The sequence below is a fragment of the Sciurus carolinensis genome, chromosome 16 (genome assembly GCF_902686445.1).
Source record: "Sciurus carolinensis chromosome 16, mSciCar1.2, whole genome shotgun sequence".
Lineage (NCBI taxonomy): Eukaryota > Metazoa > Chordata > Mammalia > Rodentia > Sciuridae > Sciurus > Sciurus carolinensis.
The window spans coordinates 52,794,497-52,809,753 of NC_062228.1; the positions used below are offsets into that span (position 1 = coordinate 52,794,497).

The 15,257-nt window shown below is 59.8% G+C and overlaps 1 protein-coding gene across 1 annotated transcript; it reads left to right on the forward strand.

Annotated features, from left to right (window-relative positions):
- The first annotated feature begins 257 nt into the window (after positions 1–257).
- Positions 258–10,124, forward strand: Bcam (basal cell adhesion molecule (Lutheran blood group)). Its single transcript, XM_047529982.1, has 15 exons — positions 258–413; positions 2,664–2,785; positions 3,298–3,526; positions 3,611–3,681; positions 3,870–3,966; positions 4,049–4,231; positions 4,673–4,809; positions 5,140–5,296; positions 7,441–7,559; positions 7,660–7,801; positions 7,966–8,102; positions 8,279–8,423; positions 8,506–8,650; positions 9,475–9,592; positions 9,666–10,124. The coding sequence occupies exons 1-15, from the start codon at positions 332–334 to the stop codon at positions 9,669–9,671; spliced, it is 1,890 nt and encodes a 629-aa protein (XP_047385938.1). The 5' UTR covers positions 258–331; the 3' UTR covers positions 9,672–10,124.
- Positions 10,125–15,257: the final 5,133 nt, after the last annotated feature.

The window sequence follows — 15,257 nt, forward strand, 5'->3', positions numbered from 1 at the left end:
AGAATGAAGGGGAGGGGGTCCGCGATTGTCCGCTGAGACGCCAGTTCCGGACGTCCACTGGCCAGACTGGTTGGTCAGGGTCCCCCACCGCGGGCGCTGGTCCGCGGAAGAGGGACGGCCGGGGACTCGCGGCCAGGGCCAGCGGAGCCCGGGCCCGCGGCGCGCTGGCGGGTCGACGCGGGGCGGTGGGAGGTCCGGCCGGGCAGTGGGAGGTCCTGGCGCGGGGCCCGGGGAGAGGGGCGTGGCCGGGGCGTGGCCGGGGCGGGGCCTCTGTGCCAGCCCCGCAGCGGCCGAGCCCCAGCCCGGCTCAGTCGCCGCCGCCGCCGCGAACATGGAGCCCCCGGACGCCCGCGCCACCGCGCGCCCGGCCTCGCGTCTGCTGTGGCTCGCGCTGCTGCTGGCGGCGCACCCAGGTACGGCTCCGGCAGAGAGCAGGGCGGGACTGGGGCCGGCCCCCGGGGACGCGGGAAGCGAGGGGAAGGGCCCCTCACTCGCCCCAGGAAGCAAAATCTGGGGATCCCACCGAGGAGGGACAGGGGGACGTTGGGAAGTGCCCCTCCCAGAGAAAGGCCTGGGACAGTCAGGCAGGAGAGCTGGGGATCCCACAGCCCTGGACCAGAGACAACCTGAGAAGTGCGCCCCTTCCCCAGTTGGGACCCTGGAATCTGAGCTGTGTCCCCAGAATCTGAGCCCTTCGGCTCCTGTTCCCTCAGACCCAAGGGTCCAAGCGCCTGGTGGCTAAAGTGGCTCTCCCCATGACACAGAGGACCAAAACCTCAGAGCTGTCCCCTCAAAGATTCTCAAGTTTCGAGGGATATAGGCACCCCTATGAAAAGGTAGGGACCCTATGCCTAAACCAGTGATTCATATAATTTGAGAATGTCCCCAACCTAAATTCAGAGTCCCAACTCAATAAAGAATGGGCCTCCCTTGGAAAGGGCCAAATTACCAGCCCTGGGCAGTGGTGGCGGATGGAAGTGTTTCCGAGTGACAGGTCCCCTTCCTAGGTCCCCTTCCGGGGCCCCTGCATAAATCCACACACCTGCATGGTGGTGGGAGGGGAGAGGACCCTGAGGGGCTGGGGACAGGAGAACAGAGACTGAGAAGAGAGAGGGCATCTCTGCCCACCCTGGCTATCTGCCGCTCAGACCCAGCCCTGGGCAGCAGCCTGGCCCCTGTTCACTCCCCTGGGGGAAGCTGGGGCCAGAAGCTGGGGCCTGGGAATCCAGGCCCCTGGCACAAGATGGTAAATAGTGGGTCCCGAGGGGTAGGCCTGGGCCAGGCCTGGGCCAGGCTGGGCGGGGAACGGTAAAGAAGTTCTAAGAACCCAGAGTGGTGCCCGGATGCCAGCCCAGAGGGTAAGGAGCGGGTGGATTCCCAGCAGTAACTGTTCCATCTGCCAGGACCCTGATAGGAGGTGGGACCCAGCCTCCCAGGCCCCCTGGCCCTGGGAGCCCAGGCCACCAGCCCCTTCTCCCTCCACCCGAGTCCAGGTCCCCAGCTGCCTTCTCTCACAGGACCCAAGATCCTGGCCTGCCCCTCTCCTGTCTTGAGGTGACTCACCTTACCCTCTCCCCTGTTCTATTAAAGAGACGGGGGCCAAGGGGCGGGTAGGGGGCTCTGGCGCCAGGCTGGGCAGGTCTCAGCCAGCCTGTCCCTCCCACATTCCTGAAACCTGCCCAGCCCTGTCCCCCCTCACCACCCCCACACACCCATCCCTGCCTCAGCCCTCAGTTCCGGCCGCAGCAGCTCACACCCCAGGCCCCCACGCATGAGAGAACAGAAGGGCCCCAGGAGCTGAGCGATGGAGACTGAGGGAGAGAGGCTAAGAGAGACAGAAAGGCGGGGACAGGGACTGAGCAGGAGGCCCAGGATGAGAGGTGCATATGCAGAGATGGACACCAAGATGGAGAGGCATTTAGTGTACATCACTGCACCAGTCCCTGCCCAGGGTGCTGGAGGCAGAGGAGGAGCCAGGCCTGGCCCTGCCCTTGAGGGGTGTTTGCTCTAGTGAAGAAGCCAAGGCAGATGAAGTCTAATCCCAGGGACACTGAACAAAGGCCAGGGGAAGCCCTCAGCTCTGCAGGTGAAGGGAGACCTGGTGTGTAATGCTCACATGGCCTGAGACTTCGAGGCACAGACCCGGAGGGAGGAGGACTGGGCCTGGATCCTGGGTCTGAGGGAGGAGGCTGGGCCTGGACCCCTGGGTCTGAGGGAGGAGGCTGGGCCTGGACCCCTGGGTCTGAGGGAGGAGGGCTGGGCCTGGACCCCTGGGTCTGAGGGAGGAGGGCTGGGCCTGGACCCTGGGTCTGAGGGAGGAAGACTGGGCCTGGACCCCTGGGTCTGAGGGAGGAGGGCTGGGCCTGGACCCCTGGGTCTGAGGGAGGAGGCTGGGCCTGGACCCTGGGTCTGAGGGAGGAGGGCTGGGCCTGGACCCCTGGGTCTGAGGGAGGAGGGCTGGACCTGGACCCCTGGGTCTGAGGGAGGAGGCTGGACCTGGATCCCTGGGTCTGAGGGAGGAGGCTGGGCCTGGACCCCTGGGTCTGAGGGAGGAGGCTGGGCCTGGACCTCTGGGTCTGAGGGAGGTGGGCTGGGCCTGGACCCCTGGGTCTGAAAAGTGCGCCTGTAGGTGGCAGTGGGAGAGCTGACCCACTGTCCTGCAGGTGCCCAGGCCAAGGTACATGTGTCTGTGCCTCCACTGGTGGAGGTGATGCGAGGAGATCTGGTCACCCTGGACTGTGCCCCCTTGGAGAACCCTGACCATTTTGTGCTGGAATGGTTCCTTGTGAGTGTTGGCTGGGAGTCTGGGGTCTAGGCAGGGGATCAGGACACACCAGGGACGCCTGAACTCATGCCCTCCTCAGAGCCCAGAGGGCCTCAAGATCCGTCCACCTGTTTCCATTTCACAGATGGGGAACTTGGGGCTTGGCCAGGGGAAAGGGGGAAAGGCCTCTCCAAGGTCCCGGGCAGGGCTGAGTATAGAGTGACATCCTTCTGAATGCTGGCTCTGGATAGAGGGACCCATGGGGACAGACACTGAGAAAGCCAGGGCTGGGAGAGGAGAAGAATTGAGAGCTGAGGGCAGGAGGCTGGAGGCTGGGGATGGGGAGGAGAGACGGGAACACAAGAGATCCTGAAGAGGGCTGTGGAGGAAAGAGAAGAGGTGGAGACCCGGAGGGGAGAGGCCAGGATGGGCACAGAGGGACGAGAGGATAACAGGAGGAAGGGGCAGACCCACGAGGTGGTGGGAAGACTCTCGGTGGCCAGAGCTGAGACCCCGACCCCTGTACCCCACAGACAGACCGCTCAGGGACCCGCCACCGCCTGGCCTCTGCTGAGCAGCAGGGCTCTGAGCTCCAAGGCACAGTGCACGACTCTCGGGGCCGCAGCCCCCAATACGAGCTGGACCCCCAGGGGCGCCTGGTGCTGCCCAAGGCCCAGGTGGGAGACGAGCGGGACTATGTGTGCGTGGTGAGGGCTGGGGCAGCGGGCACCACTGAGGCCACCGCGAAGCTCCGTGTGTTTGGTGAGTGTGCCCAAGCACCTCAGGAGGGGCCGGGCGGGGGAGGAGCCAGGCAAGGGCCCCCTGACATGAACATCTTCCCCATAGCAACGCCAGAGACTACTGAGGTGATCCCCAACAGAGGGACGCTGTCCGTGATGGAAGAGTCTGCCCAAGAGGTAACTCGGAGCAACCCCGATTCCAGGGCGCCTGGGGAGGAGGGGCCTGGAAGTCGGAGGAGCAGGGGCGGGGCTCTGGGGAGAGGGGCCCAGACTCCTGCTTCTGACGCGGAGAGCGGGAGGGCAGAAGGGACCCAGACTTCAGAGTCCTGGCCCAAAGCCCGGGGCCACGCCCATGTCTGCCTCAGATTGCCACCTGCAACAGCCGGAATGGGAACCCGGTCCCCCAGATCACATGGTATCGAAACGGGCAGCTCCTGGATGTGCCCATGGAGGTGAACCCCGGTGAGCCGCACGGGGATCTAGAGAGCCCCAGGTTGGGGGTGGCCGACCGGGAGGCTGTCTGAGCGCCCCGCCTCCTTCCTAGAGGGCTACATGACCACCCGAACGGTCCGCGAGGCCTCGGGCCTGCAGTCCCTCACCAGCACCCTCTACCTGCGCCTCCGCAAGGCGGACCGGGAGGCCAGCTTCCACTGCGCCGCGCACTATAGCCTGCCCGCAGGTCGCCAAGGCCGCCTGGACAGCAGCGCCTTCCACCTCACCCTGCACTGTGAGTCCTGGTGGCCCCCGACCCCCAACCTGGGATCCCCGCCTCGCTGAGGCCCCTCCCTCAAGCTCCCCTCTGGCCCCTTTACGCTGAAATGTGAGCGGTGTGGGCTGCTGACCTCTGGCCTCTGACCTCAGATGGTTACACAGCCCCATCCTGACCTCTGAGTCAAAGCCGGTGGAGCGCTCCACCCTCTCACACTGAATGGGGTCCCCATGTGACATCTGGCTCCAACTCTCACACCTGTCACCCACATCCACCTCTGATCCTTCAGCTGTGCCCTCCACTCATCTCAGCCTCTGACCTCTGGTGCCCATTCTCAGAAGTGCCAAGTGACCCTTGAAACAAACAATCCCCAATCTTGAACCAAGGTGATGTCTCTCCCTTTGTCAACCTTGACCCTGGCCCTGACTGGGATTCCTGTCTTCCCTGCCCTTCCACCAGATCCCACGGAGCATGTGCAGTTCTGGGTGGGCAGTCCGTCCACCACTGAGGGCTGGGTACGCGAGGGCGATTCCGTCCAGCTGCTCTGCCAGGGGGACGGCAGCCCCAGCCCGGAGTACACGTTTTTCCGCCTTCAGGTGACCCATCCGTAGTCTCTGGAGTTTCTGGCCCCTGATCTCTGTGATTACTAACCTGCACTAACTGCTAACTTTCTTTCTTTTTCTTTCTTTCTTTTTTCTTTTCTTTTCTTTTTTTCTTTTTTTTCCGTGGCACTGGGGTTGGAACCCAGGGCCTGGTGCATGCCAGGCAAGCGCTCTGCTAAGCCACACCCTCAGACCCCATCTCGTCATTTGACTTGAGTGCCCCTGGGCTTAGTAGGGCACCTGAGATGGTAACCCCTGACTTGAATGGGCCCCGGCACTAACCTGGTGACCCCTGAGCTCCGTTCCTCATCTCTGGTCACCCAGGACAAGCAGGAGGAAGTGCTGACTATAACCCTTGAGGGCAACTTGACCCTGGTGGGTGTGAACCGGAGCCAGAGCGGAACCTACGGCTGCAGAGTGGAAGATTACGATGCCGCTGAGGACGTCCAGCTCGCCCAGACTCTGGAGCTGCACGTGGCCTGTGAGAGCCGGGCGACGAGGAGGGGACCCCGTGTCGGCTGCCTCCTGTCCACCCCACAGCCCTGCATTCGCTCTGCTCATCCTGAACGTCCTGCCTCCACCCTTGCTCTGCGTTTCTGCCCCTGGGCCCCTGTCCTTCCTCCTCCAGTCTACCCTGCACAGGCTGCAGAGAGCCCTGACCCCTCCCACACACACAACTAGAACCTGCTGTGGCTCCCCAGTTCCCTGGGGAGAAAGCCCAGGATCCACGGCTTTGGAGGCCCACCTGGCCGGCTTTGCTATCAGCTGACCCTTCTCCCACCTGGCCTGAGCTCCGCTCTTCCTTCCTACTTGAATCTCTGTCCTCTCTTCCATCAACTTCCAGCCAGTCTCTTGGATCTGGGTTTCAGTTAGCGTGCAGGGTAAAGGCTCAGCATTCCTTACGATCCCTTCCTGGAGTCCGCTCTGCAGTAGATATTGGGGACACATCTGTGAGCCAGACAAACCGGTCCCCAGCCACAGTAATAGGAAAGAGGGTCGTGAAATGCTAAATGAGACACTTCCACTAGCATCTCTGTGCCATCTCTGTGCCAGGACCTAATAAGATCTGAGAACTGGCCGGGTGGAGCGTGGACTACTTTAGATGGGGTGGTTTGCAGCCTGAGTCCCCTGATTCTGATGCGGAGGTCTAGGGGCAGAAAGTTCCAGGGAGGCCCTGGGGATGTACCTCTGTTGGGAGTCAGGAGGTGAAGGAAGCAAGATTGGGCAGGGGACACCATGTGGCCGTTGTCTAAAGAAGGCCTTGGCTGGACCCCCAGGACACTTGGGATGCTAGGATGGTCCTTTGCAGTTGTCCCCAGATGGGATGAGTGGGCTGGACCTTTCTACCGGCACAGCAACCAGGCCTTGGCTGTCACTGCCCAGGGAAAGGGGCATGGCTTTGGACAAGGGTCCCTGCGGCTGAGGCAGTTCCCAGAGAGGGCTGACAGCTGAGGGCTGACAGCTGCTGTCCTCCTCGGCAGCTGGGAGAATAAATCCTTCAGCATTGTGAGGAGATCTGTGTGTCCTCAATGGGGCCAGGGAGGCCTCCGTGAGAAGGGAACATGAGTGAGAAACTGAAGAGTGAACGCAGAAGCACAACGATCTAGATAAGACACTGTGGGCAGAGCGAGCAAGTGCAAAGGCCCTGAGGCAGGACGGGACTTGGTGTCCTCAAGAAAACCAGCAAGAGGCAAGGCGGCTGGAAATTAGTGGGCAAGAGAGGAGGGTGGGAGATAGCCAACAAGACAGGCCGGACCTGACCTGGCAGGATCTCTCTGCATCATCAAGGAGTTTGGCCATAATGCCAAGGGTAGCAGCCAGATTTTAAAGACGGGAGATGGGACCAGTGTGTGCTTTATAAAGCTGCCTCTGGCTGCTCTGGAGGATTCACTGGGAGGATGAAAGTGAAGACTAGACCAGGGCAGAGGTGCTCAAGACAGGTGAAACCAAGGACTAGAGCAGGAAGGTGGCAGGAGGATGCATCTTGAGGCAGAACAGACAGTCTTAACAAGATGCAGAACAGACGGTCTTAAACGGCAGGTGTTGGGCAGGAGGGAGGATGGAGGTCTCGGATGTGGCTCAGTGGTAGATCACTTGCCTAGCATGCCGGAGGTCAGGGTTTTTATCCCCAGCACTGCAAAATGATAAAAAATGGTTTGGGTGGCCAGGTGCAATGGCACATGACTGTAATCCCAGCCACTTGGGAGGATGTGGCAGGAGGATCACAAGTTGAAGTCCAGTCTGGACAGCTTATAGAAACACCCCCAACTCAAAATAATAAAGGACAGGGATGTGGCTCAGTGGTAAAGTGTCCGGTATTGCAAAAAAAAAAAAAAAAATGGGGCGGAAAGTCCCAGGAGCACCTTGTCTCCCAAGGTTATCCATTAACCTTGGCTCAGATGTCAGCTCTGGAGAAAGTGGCCGAGCGGGCATATTCTGTGGAGTGAGATTCCTAGATGTGGGCCCCTGGGCCTGGAGCGTGGAGAGCTCACAGAATCAGGGCCGGGAGGGCTTGGCGTTCCTCTGCTGATAACTGTCCACTAATGTCTGCACCCTGACAGCCCTGGAGAGCCCTAGCGAGTGGGCGAGGGGCTGGGGAAGGTGACGCCCTATACCCCTCTCCAGACCTGGACCCCCTGGAACTCAGCGCGGGGGAGGAGCTCTCTGTGCTCCTCAACAGCAGCCACACGGCCGTGAACTGCTCCACGCGAGGCCTGCCCGCCCCCACCCTGCGCTGGACCAAGGTGAGAAGCAGAGGAGCCCCCGCCCTGGGCCCGCACCCTCTTCCATCGGCGCCTCCCCCTCCCTCATGGCCCTGCCTGGCTTTCTCCTCTCCCCTCCCAGGACTCGGTGCCCCTGGGGGACGGTCCCACACTCTCACTCAGCTCTGTCACCTTCGACTCTACTGGCACCTACGTGTGTGAGGCCTCCATGCCCATGGTCCCCTTCCTCAGCCGCACCCGGAGCTTCAAGCTGCTGGTCCAAGGTTGGGGTGGGAGTCGGCAGGGTGGGAAGATGGCCCGTGGGGACAAATGGGGTGGCCCAGGTGGGGCCCTCCGTCTTCTCCACTCCTCGTTTCCTCTCTCCTTCCTCTCCCTTCCCATGTGTGCCTCCCACTGTCTTTTTTTTCCGGTGGCCACCCACCCACAGGGTCACCAGAGTTAAGGGCAGAGGAGATAGAGCCCAAGGCAGAGGGCGGCTGGACGGAGGGGGATGAAGCCAGGCTCACCTGCTCGGCCCGCGGCTACCCAGAGCCTGAACTCACCTGGAGCCAGCTGGGTGGCAGTGTAAGGGGCTGTCCTCTCCACCTGAACCCTCCCTAAGCCCCACAGGGGACCCTCCCTGACCGTCACTGATCCAAGCATCCTGTCCCCCCCAGCTTCTGGGGGGTTTGGACATCCTTCACCTCTGCCCTCACCCCGCCCTTGGCCCAGGGGCCTGGGCCTGACCCGAGCCTCCACAGCCTGCAGAGCCAGCCCCCGGAGGCCAGGGCTGGGTGAGCAGCTCCCTGACCCTGAAAGTGACCAGTGCCCTAGGCCGAGAGGGCGTCTCCTGTGAGGCCTCCAACCCCCACGGGAGGGTCAGCCACGTCTTCCACTTTGGCGCTGGTGAGTAGGCCCGGGGGTGCGGGGAGCTGGGCGCCGGCACACGGAGCCCTGCCTGAGGCCCTCGGCCCTCCGCTCTCCGCAGTGGCCCCCCAGACAGCCCAGGCCGGAGTGGCCGTCATGGCCGTGGCCGTCAGCGTGGGCCTCCTGCTCCTCGTGGTTGCCGCCTTCTACTGCATGAGACGCAAGGGGCGCCCTGGCTGCTGCCGGAGGCGGGAGAAAGGGTCCCCGTGAGTGTCTGTAGGACCCGAGCCATCCCCTGCGGCCTCACGCCCAGCTCCCGCTGCCACCTCAAGCCCACCACGTCCTTTCCCCAGCCCCAGACCCAGGCCCACATAGTTCTCCAGCCAAGCCCGCAGCCTTCAGCCCCGCCTCCTCACCCACGACTGCCCCGCCCACTTCAACGCAGCCCCACCCCCTCACCTCCCAAACCTGCCCCAAGCCCCTCTTAACACTTCCCGCCCCAGCCTCCTCTCCACCCAGCCTCGGTCCCATCAACAGTCCAGCCCAGGCCCTCAGTAGCCACAGCCCTCTCTCAGCATCACCTTATCCCCACCCGGCCCCAATGCCACCCTGGCCCTGACCTCGTCTCTGCCTATCACCATTCAGAACTTCCATGTGGCTCGGGAGGCTGAGGCAGGAGGATCTGGAGTTCAAAGCCAGCCTCAGCAACTTAGGCTTTAAGCAGCTCAGCAAGAACCTGTCTCCAAATAAAACAAGAAAAAGGGTTGGGAATGTGGCTTAGTGGTTAAGCACCTGGGGTCAGTCCATGGTACCAAAAAAAAAAAAAAAAAAAAACAAGAAACTTCCCTAGCCATCTCCTAACTCCATCGCCACCTTAAACCTGCTCCCATCTGAGCTTGTCTCCACCCCCAGGCACAGGGCACCTCAGTTCCAACCCATAACCGTTCCAGACTCATCCCAAGGCTACCCCACCAGCCACTGCCGACCCCCTGGCAATCCCTCCAGCCCCCTGCCTGCCACTGTTCCTAACCCCAGTACTGACACCACTCCACCCCCCCCCCACTTCCCCATGTGGCCCTTCTCCCTGCAGGCCACCTGGGGAGCCAGAGCTGAGCCACTCGGGATCCCAGCGGCCAGAGCAGAAGGGCCTTCTCATGGGAGGTTCCTCTGGAGGAGCCAGGGGTGGCAGCGGGGGCTTTGGAGATGAGGTGAGTGAGGGGCCTGGGCCCCCGGTGACAGGGGACCAGCTGGGGCACAGGCTGAGTTCCCCACTCTCCTCAGTGCTGAGCCCAAGGACCTCCGTGAGGCCGTCACTGGACCAGAGCTGCGGGCATCAGAAGCTGTGCTCGCTCTGCCGCCCCCTCTTCCTTCTGCTGGGGCCCTCCCTTCCTTCCTCCGCTGCTGGGCAGGGACCTCCCGGCCAGCCGGCCTCCAGCCTCTGGGAGGGAAGGAGGGAGGGTGGGTGGCTGGGAGGGGGCCTTCCTCTAGGGAGGGTGACTCTCCCAGGCCCCAGAATAGCTCCTGGACCCAAGCCCAGCGCCCTGCCCGGGACAAGGCACCGAGGGTCGGCTGGCCGGGGCTATTTTTACCTCCTGCCTCTCTTGCTGGTCCCCCCACCTGACGTCCTGCTGCATAGTCTGACACTGGATCCCCGCCCCTGCCCTGCCCTGCCCTCACCCCCGGCCCATCATCTGTGGACACTGGAGTCTGGAATAAAGGCTGTCTGACATGTCGACACCATCCTGAGGCCAGATCTTCCTCTGGGGTCAGGGAAGGGAAGCAGGGTGCAGGTGATTCCCCCTTCCAGCTGCCTCGCCCGTTCACTTCCCTTCAAGACCTCAGGAGAGGCTGATGTCATGGAGAAAGAGAGGGGAGAGAGAGGGCTCACAGAGGCGACTCAGCCAGCCGAAGGTGAAAGAGAGATGCTGGGGTCCTCCCCCTGAGGACCAGGGAGGGACCAGTGTCTCCTTGGGAATGGGGTGCTGTCCTCTTAAGGAAAAATTCCCAGTCTCCTGGCCAGAGCCCCCCAGGGAATTAAGGCTGGGCGGAGACGGGAGCCCTCCCAGCTGTGGAGTTGATGGAAACAGCGATGGAGCCGCCTGCGGGTGGGGGGGGGGTGCAGACTCCGGCTGGGAGGAATGTGGTGACGGCCTGGGGCAGGCAGAGACAGACCTCTGAGGCCCTGGAGGAGCCATCTGAGGAAGGATGGGAAGACTTTGGGGGAGGCAGGAGGGAGAGGTGGGCAGGGAGACTCACAGATAAAAGAGAGACTGAGGCAGATTTGGGGGGAGACAGAAACAGAGTGAGAGACAGAAAAAGAAGAAGAAAACCTGGGCTTCAGAGAGGGTTTTGGCAAGAAAGGGAAAGAAAATGTTGCAAGAGGGACCTCGGAAGCGCCTAGGAGGCAGGCATCAGTGACCTTGGCTGGTGACTTCACCTCTGAGCCTTGATTCTTGTGCATCATTTGGAGTAAGTCCCACTGTGGCCCCTAGAGGGCAGCTGTGAGGAGTCCATGCAAACCCGCTGCTGTGCTACATCAGTAGGAGGTGGGGTTGAGGGTGGGCCCTCCTCCCAGATGCCCCCCAAGGCTTTCTGGTGCTGCTGCCCCCCACCCCCATCTCAGGCAAGTAACCACTCTCCTCCCACAGCTTGCTCCTCCCACCTAGTGGGATCTGGCACCAAGGGAAATTGGGGGCCTGCTATGGTAGCCTCCAAGCAGTCTGCCCAGAAAGGAGAGCAAAAGAGCTCTCAGGTCAGATAAAGGCACTCTGATCTCACAATTTATTGAGTTTATTTAAAACAAAGGTGGGCAGGGGGCAGTGGCGCACACCTGTAGTCCCACTGAGGAGGCTGAGGTGGGAGGATCACAAGTTTGAGGCCAGCCTCAGCAAGTTAGCAAGACCCTGTCTCAAAATAAAAAATGAAAAAGGGCTGGGGACGTAGCGCAGTGGGAGAGCGCCCTGGGTTCAATCTCCAGTACCTCCCCCACAAAATATCCAACACCCAGAGGATCAGAGGGTAGATGGAAACCAAGGAAAGTGTAGAGGACAAAGCCTGGCATGGAATATCTGTGCAGTAATGTTAGTTATTATTCCTATGCAAGGAAAAATGGAGGGACCCGGAGAAAAGCTGAGAAGGTTCCCTTAGTCTAGGACAGGAGCAGCTGTGGAGAGGTGCCACTCTAAGGACAGACACTGGGGAAGGGAGTCTGGGGGGTGGAGGGGGAGAGAACAGATGGGTGGGGGAGGGGAAAGAGGGGACCCCAGGGAGGATGGAGTTCTCCACCCAGCACCTGGTCCCCAAGTTAATGAGGTAGGGTCCCAGTCTGTCCCCCAGGAGGACATTTGCATAAGGTCCCTCATCTGCTCGGCATCCCAGGTAATCTGCATACAGATGGCAGTCTGGTCCCACCTTAGAACTACCCCCACTCACACTGGCCAAGGGCCTGGGGGAGGAGCATAGAGGGAAGCGGGAGCCACAGAATCCGGGGCTCCAGGAAGTAAAAGCAAGACTGTCGTAAACTCACCTCGGGGCTCCCTGTTCCCAGGAGCAGGGCCACCCTTCGCCTGGCATGCAAGGCCTTCTAAGGTGCTGCTCCTCACACACACCCGGAGTTCCTCTCTCCCTGTCCCCGCCAGGCTTTGGTGACATTATACTTCCCCTTACCTGGAATGCCTCTGAAAAAAACGTGACTATCCTTCAAAGCCTGGCCATCGTAGATTCTGAAAAGTGCTCGCTACCGCCCCCTTTGCCTGCTCCTGGAATGTCACAGAAATCTGTACCTCTAACTAGTGTAGCTTTTATTAGCAAGACTGTGTTTGGTTGTAAATGACAAAAAAAAAAAAAAAAAAAAAAAAAAGGAGCAGTAGCTGATGGGTGTTATCCCACTGACTCGGGAGGCTGCAGCAGGAGGATCGCAAATTGAAGACCAGTCTGGACAACTTGGCGAAACCCTTCTTAAAATAAAAAATAGAAAGGGGTGGAGATATAGCTCTGGAGTAGAGCGCCCCTGAGTTCTATCCCTAGTACTGCAAAAGAAAAGATGGAGAAGGAGGACTGGGGCTATAGCTCAGTTGGTAGAGTACTTGCCTTGCAAGCCTAAACCCTGGGTTCAAAATCCCCAGCACTGCAAAAAATAAAAATAAAAAAATGATGGAGAAAAAGAAAGAAGAAAGAAGGAAGGTAGGAAGGAAGGTAGGGAGGGAGAAAAGCAGGCAAAGTGAAAAATTCATGCAGGTGAAAAGGGGAACATTTTTCATTCAAATATTAGAGAAGTGCAAGGGCTGATGGCCTCCAGGCATAGCTGGATCTAGGAGCTCAAATTCCTTCCCATCCTTGATACAATGCCACTGACTGGTCAGGTCTAGGTTGGCCTTACTCTGAACAAGTAATACGAACTAAGTAATAAGGAAACCTGGGGTGGTGGCAGCACAGGCAGTCTCTGCTGGGAGAAGAGAGAGTCGTCTGGGCAGGTAAAGTACTTGGCATCAACTTCAAGGGTCCATCAGAAAGTCTTTGGCCCTGTGCCCCTACCTCCTGGTTATGGCTCTTCAGTGAAGTGCCACCTCTGGGACTCCTTGACACTGGAAGTTGACTCCTGAGGCATGGGACCCACCCAGGCATTTGTCAATAAAGGTGGCAGTGCTCAGCCTTACTGGTAGTGTGAAACTCCAGCCTGTCGTTCTGGGTTTCCTTTCTGGGCTCACCCACAAAGACTAGCAAAGACGAAGTCAGGCCAAGCACCCAGGAAGAGCAGGTGCTAGAGGGCCGTCCTGGAAGAAGATTCCCCGGCCTCGCTTCCCTTGCTCAGGGAGAAATGCGGAGCAAGGCAGGTCTTGCAAAGAAAGCGAACAGCTGCTGCTAAGAGCCAGACCTCCTGGCCCTCTAACCTGGCCACAGACTTGGGAGAGAAGGCCAGAGAGCTCTGAAGAGCATTTATGCACCTGTTTGTCCAGCTGCCCTCACACCGGGCTTGTGCCCAGCTTGAGATAGATGCTAAGAATTCAGACTGTCCAGGTTCAAATCCCAGCCTTGCTACCTCCTTGCTGATGGCTTGGAGATTAACAGTCAGTCTATGCCTCAGTTTACTTTTCAATGAAATGGGGATCATGATATTGTGCTCCTCATGGAATTCTTGTGAGGAATTAATTAAGAAAAATAGATAGTTAGAGCAGCGTCAGTCCCAGATTGTTTTTTCATAACTATGGCTTTAGGTGAAGTCACTTCATCTTTGTGCCTCAGTCTCCTTACTACATAGAATGCTGCGTGGGTTAACACCTGCAACCAGCCGAGATCAGTGCCCGGCACACAGTGTTGAATACATGTATTAATACTGTCATCACCAAGAAGGGTCAGTAAGAGCCTCCACTATTTGGAACCGTTGCTTCGTTGCTTCTTTGGGAAGGAAAGCCAGGTGGGGAGGGTCTAGCCTACCCAGGTGGCCCTCTTGCTAGCAAGAAGCCCCCAAGCGCTTGCCCTGAGCTTACCAGCTTGGCACCTGGGGCCCAAGAGTATCTTAGATCTCAGGCCCTCAGCTGCATCCCCCCTGCTAGGTGACCTCACCGGCCTGGGCCTGGCTCGGTGGCCTCATCAGCTCCCCTGGGCAGCAGGAGGAATGTGAAGTGGTAGGTGGGGGTGGGGAGAAGCCGGAGCCGCCAGGGAGACAAAAGGGTCGAGTCAGAGCGACACACAAAGACGTGAGGAAGCTGGGGAGATAGGAGAAGTGGGACAAGGACACGGGGAGGGACTGGCAGGTCCAGAGGCTGGACCCTAGCCTAGGGCCGGGTCAGCGAAGCACCGGAGCGGGTCTGGGCTGCCCCCTGGCGGGAGTCCGGAGTAAAGCTGCGGCGAGGACCCTGTATGAAAGGTGGATAGGACGACTCAGGACTCAAGAGAGGGACACAGAACACAGAAGCAGGGACAGAGACATGAAAAGAGCGACACACTGAGAAAAACACATTAAGCGACACAGACAGACGCGGAGAGAAAAAGAGGTAGAGACATAGAGACACACACACAAAGGGATGGAAAAAGACAAAAGGAACGAGTGACACAGAAACACTAAGAGACAAAGACCAGAAGCAGAACGACATTGAGACGTCAGGACCGAAATATCCAGTAGTAGAGAAACACCGGGACGGAGACGGGCACGCAAAAATACTGAGAGATACACAAAGACATTAAGAGAGAAATCTAGCAGAAAACCAAGCGGCGACACCCAGAATCCGAGGCAGAGGTTAGAAAGAGACGAGGGTTATGCTGAGGGATGTCCCCGACGCGACACAGACACAGAGCCAGGGTCTAGCTAGATCTGGGGAAATCTCCCGGCTGGGATGGGGTGGGGGAGGGGTCTCAGCATGAGGCGGGGTTCCAGAGGGGGCGGGCCTATGACAACCACGTGATCGCGCAGGTGCGCTAAGGGTGCGGGGTTTTGCAGAAGGCGGGATTAGAGCTGTGGGCGGGGCTGAGACCAGGTCCGACCCAGCTCCTCGGAGGGGAGGATAGGCTACTCGGAGGATGGAGGGCGGGGCCGGATGGGAGGGAGGCGTGGCTTCACGAGGGCGGAGACGGCCGGAAGTTCCAAAGGGGGCGTGACAGAACCTTAGTGGACTGCCTAGAGAGGAGGAGAGGGCTCGGGAAGAACGCCTCGGGGCCAGGGGGCGTGGCTAGGGCGCTAAAGGGGCGGTGTTTAATACCAGGAGAGGGCGGGGACTGGTTCTGGGGCGGAGCGATCGTAGACTCCTTGGAGCAGTGGGTATAAAATCGCGGGAGAGGGTGGGTGCAGAACACTGGGAAAGGCGATCGTAGAACCCCGGGGAGGGACAGGTGTGGAATTCGAGGGGCGGGATCAGAACACCAGGAGGGGGAGGGACC

Bases quoted from the DNA above. Each gene is read 5' to 3' on its own strand.
- Bcam (XM_047529982.1), top strand. From the start codon at position 332: ATGGAGCCCCCGGACGCCCGCGCCACCGCGCGCCCGGCCTCGCGTCTG. The intron at 3,527-3,610 runs GTGAGTGTGCCC...TCTTCCCCATAG, and splicing joins CGCGAAGCTCCGTGTGTTTG to CAACGCCAGAGACTACTGAG. The intron at 5,297-7,440 runs GTGAGAGCCGGG...ACCCCTCTCCAG, and splicing joins TCTGGAGCTGCACGTGGCCT to ACCTGGACCCCCTGGAACTC.